The sequence below is a fragment of the Centruroides vittatus genome, unplaced genomic scaffold (assembly GCF_030686945.1).
Source record: "Centruroides vittatus isolate TY-2023 unplaced genomic scaffold, ASM3068694v2 contig_1874, whole genome shotgun sequence".
Lineage (NCBI taxonomy): Eukaryota > Metazoa > Arthropoda > Arachnida > Scorpiones > Buthidae > Centruroides > Centruroides vittatus.
In genome coordinates, this window is record NW_027121156.1 from 1 (window position 1) to 4,463 (window position 4,463).

The window sequence follows — 4,463 nt, forward strand, 5'->3', positions numbered from 1 at the left end:
ATCACAAACAACCAAACACCTTAAGTTGCTGAGAAAAATTTAATAAACAACAAACGTTTTCAGCCAAATCTGTTGGCCATCATCAGGTTAAACAAATTCGAATGCAATGCAAACATAAAATGGAACAAAAAATTTAAATACAAATAAATAAAATAACGGATAAAAAATATACATATAAGAAAGTAAAAATTAAATATAAATAACAAAAATATATAAAAAAATATGTATAGGTTAAATAATAAACTACACGAAACTCTAATAAATGCAAGAAGTGCATTTATCAATAAAATTATATGAAATTCTGACATATACAAGATATGCAGTGATAACAAAATCAAGGCATTAAATTAAGAGGTATCAAACCTCTTAATTAAATATTTCCATGCCGAAGGCAACCCTTCAGCATCCCTGGCATTAATGCAGGCATTATGTAATCTGCTCTTAAATATTTCAATTTTTTCGGCGCAAAGCGCTAAAGTCGGTGAGTGTACAGGTTTAATGATGTCTGCTTCACCCCACTTGACTACCGAGCCTTCAACCTGTGCCATCTGAGATAGAATTGTGGCGTTAGATCTTTTGCTGATGTTGTATTTGTGCTCCCTCAATCTAATCCCTAAGCTTCTATTAGTAACTCCAATGTAGTTTTTATTAATGCCTAGTTCTTGGTTTTCATAAGGAATTTTGTACACTCCAGCCATTCTTTCTTTATCAATACGGTCTTTGTCGTTCCTTAATAATTTGTACAAGTTGGGAGCCCTCTTGAAAATTAACTTGGTATTTTTGCGGGCTGAGATTTCCTTCATGATAGCTTCTTTCTTTCTGTCATACGTGAACTTTGTGAATTTGCGGAAATCCCCTCCTTGAGCTTTTGTTTTGTTATTCTTGTAGTTTTTGATTAGTGTGGTTAACATATCCGCCCTGTACCCTAGAGTTCTAGCGATATGCGATATCCTGTAGATTTCTTTTTGTCTATCAACCACACTACTGCAGTAGAGAAAAGCCCTGCGAACAAGGGCACGGAAAGCAGCCATTTTGTATTGGTAAGGATCATTCGAACGCGATGGAATGTACAAAGGGCTATGCGTTGGTTTTACGTACACTTTAGTAATCAAATGTCCTTCCTTGAATTCGATGTCAATGTCTAAAAAATGTATCCGTGAGGAACACGTCTGTTCAATCTTTAGCATGAGGCCGTCATCGTTGTTGTTGATTCTATTAATAAATTCCTCGATTTTCCGGTCATTCTTCCATATTACAAGGACATCGTCCACGTATCTTTTAAAATACATAATGTCATTTATGAAGCCACAAATAACACTCTTTTCTAACCTTCTCAATACAAGTTCACACAACAATCCTGACATAGGACTTCCCATTGGGACTCCCCTTTTTTGTTTGTATTGACGGCCATTAAAAGCGAAAAAAGATTCATAGCAGACAAGGTTAGCTAGCTCTATCAAATCATTACTGTAATTTGCCAAATCTGGGCTTTTGCTGCGCATGAAATCCAAAAGCGCTACCTTGCATGACTCAATTTTTATAGAGGGGTATAAGCTCTCGTAGTCCATTACGGTTCCAACCTCATTATCCATTAAAATTAGATCTTGTATCTCATTAACCACATCCCTTGGATCCTTTGCCACATATACGTTATTTTCGAGCTGAGAGGTGAGAAACCTATGTAATTTCTTTTCAAGAAAAAAGGTTGGTCCTCTGCATCTTTCAACTATGGGTCTTACTTCCTTGCCCTCTTTATGGGTTTTGGCAAACGCAAATAATCTCGGCATACCTGGCCTAGGATTCCGACAATTTTTGAGAAAAGGTAATAAACTAGTGATTTTAGCTTTTTCAAGTTTCTTAACTCTTCTGTCGACGCTATCAATAATCTTTTCGTCAACACGCTCGCATTCGGTTTTTTTAATATAATCATCCAAAGCGTCATTATACGTTTGCCTTTTCATGATGACTAATGTCTTGCTCTTGTCCGCTCTAGTAGTAACCAAATCGTTTTCTCTAAGCCAGCATTTAGTAAGTTTGATGTATTTACCGGCATCACATCCTTTCCTCCAAGCCGTCCGGTCTTTAATGACAGTTTTCCATCGGAGGTATTCTTTTTCTAAAGGATCTAGCCCAGATATTCCTCTTTCTATTTCCTGAATTGACGCGTCCCATGAGTTTGAACTTTCAGGGACATAGTTCGGTCCCCACTTTAGAAACTCCATGATCTTCATCGGGACTTCTACCTTGTCCCATAAAACGAATGTCGAAGGATTATCCTTAGCTACTCTTGATGCCTGTTTTCTAATGATCCATTTCATTTTCTTAATGTACTTGTTCCTTAAATTCACATGTACCGCATCCGTTAATTTAACTATTCCTCGGTTGATATCTACCAACATTTCAGGATCCTCATTGTATATAACATTTTCTAGATTGATGAGCTCATGCAGGACACCATATTTCTTATTCCTAGCAATTCTAATGGACTTACGAAGGCACATAAGACAAAACTTAAATTTCAATGAAGCACATTCCTTAGGGATGCTGATCCTATAAATCGACATCGGAAATACCCTGCTTTTCAAACATTCTTTCAAAAACGTAAATTTGCATTCTGCCTTGACAAGTTTTAACGCAATCTTCCTATATTTCTTGTAATAATCCATCGGTGTGCCATTTTAACATTGAAGTGAACTCACTCAGCAAAATTAAATCACAAACAACTAACTAGAGCTAGCTAACTTTGTCTGCTATGAATCTTTTTTCGCTTTTAATGGCCGTCAATACAAACAAAAAAGGGGAGTCCCAATGGGAAGTCCTATGTCAGGATTGTTGTGTGAACTTGTATTGAGAAGGTTAGAAAAGAGCGTTATTTGTGGCTTCGTGAATGACATTATGTATTTTAAAAGATACGTGGACGATGTCCTTGTAATATGGAAAAATGACCGGAAAATCGAGGAATTTATTAATAGAATCAACAACAACGATGACGGCCTCATGCTAAAGATTGAACAGACGTGTTCCTCACGGATACATTTTTTAGACATTGACATCGAATTCAAGGAAGGACATTTGATTACTAAAGTGTACGTAAAACCAACGCATAGCCCTTTGTACATTCCATCGCGTTCGAATGATCCTTACCAATACAAAATGGCTGCTTTCCGTGCCCTTGTTCGCAGGGCTTTTCTCTACTGCAGTAGTGTGGTTGATAGACAAAAAGAAATCTACAGGATATCGCATATCGCTAGAACTCTAAGGTACAGGGCGGATATGATAACCACACTAATCAAAAACTACAAGAATAACAAAACAAAAGCTCAAGGAGGGGATTTCCGCAAATTCACAAAGTTCACGTATGACAGAAAGAAAGAAGCTATCATGAAGGAAATCTCAGCCCGCAAAAATACCAAGTTAATTTTCAAGAGGGCTCCCAACTTGTACAAATTATTAAGGAACGACAAAGACCGTATTGATAAAGAAAGAATGGCTGGAGTGTACAAAATTCCTTATGAAAACCAAGAACTAGGCATTAATAAAAACTACATTGGAGTTACTAATAGAAGCTTAGGGATTAGATTGAGGGAGCACAAATACAACATCAGCAAAAGATCTAACGCCACAATTCTATCTCAGATGGCACAGGTTGAAGGCTCGGTAGTCAAGTGGGGTGAAGCAGACATCATTAAACCTGTACACTCACCGACTTTAGCGTTTTGCGCCGAAAAAATTGAAATATTTAAGAGCAGATTACATAATGCCTGCATTAATGCCAGGGATGCTGAAGGGTTGCCTTCGGCATGGAAATATTTAATTAAGAGGTTTGATAGCTCTTAATTTAATGCCTTGATTTTGTTATTACTGCATATCTTGTATTTGTCAGAATTTCGTATAATTTATTGATAAATGCACTTCTTGCATTTATTAGAGTTTCGTGTATTTTATTATTTAACCTATACATATTTTTTATATATTTTTGTTATTTATATTTAATTTTTTACTTTCTTATATGTATATTTTATCCGTTATTTTATTTATTTGTATTTAAATTTTTTGTTCCATTTTGTGTTTGCATTCGAATTTGTGTAACCTGATGATGGCCAACAGATTTGGCTGAAAACGTTTGTTATTTATTAAATTTTTCTCAGCAACTTAAGGTGTTTGGTTGTTTGTCAAACAAAATATATCCAAACGTTAATAGGCTACTTTTTCAGCAGTTTTCGTTATTAGCGGACAAAGAGTAGTAAATTTAGTCAAGTGATCTTGATAATTCATGATAAATCGATAATCTTCGTCTGGCTCAGACTGCATGTCGATCAAATCAACTTGATTTCTGGAATTCATGCTGTCAGATAGAATCGGTCTTACTGCTAAACCATATTTTGTTTTTTTTTTCAGTTGACATTGTTCACATAAACTCAGATATAAGTTTATAGTTTGACGTGTAACATTACAGTATTTCT

General features: G+C 35.7%; 1 protein-coding gene across 1 annotated transcript; it reads right to left on the minus strand.

Annotated features, from left to right (window-relative positions):
- Positions 1–1,580: 1,580 nt before the first annotated feature.
- Positions 1,581–2,666, minus strand: LOC136970028 (uncharacterized; the record flags this gene model as incomplete). Its single annotated transcript, XM_067264392.1, has 1 exon — positions 1,581–2,666. A coding segment is annotated over exon 1 (1,086 nt), but the record flags the coding sequence as incomplete, so codon positions are not given.
- Positions 2,667–4,463: the final 1,797 nt, after the last annotated feature.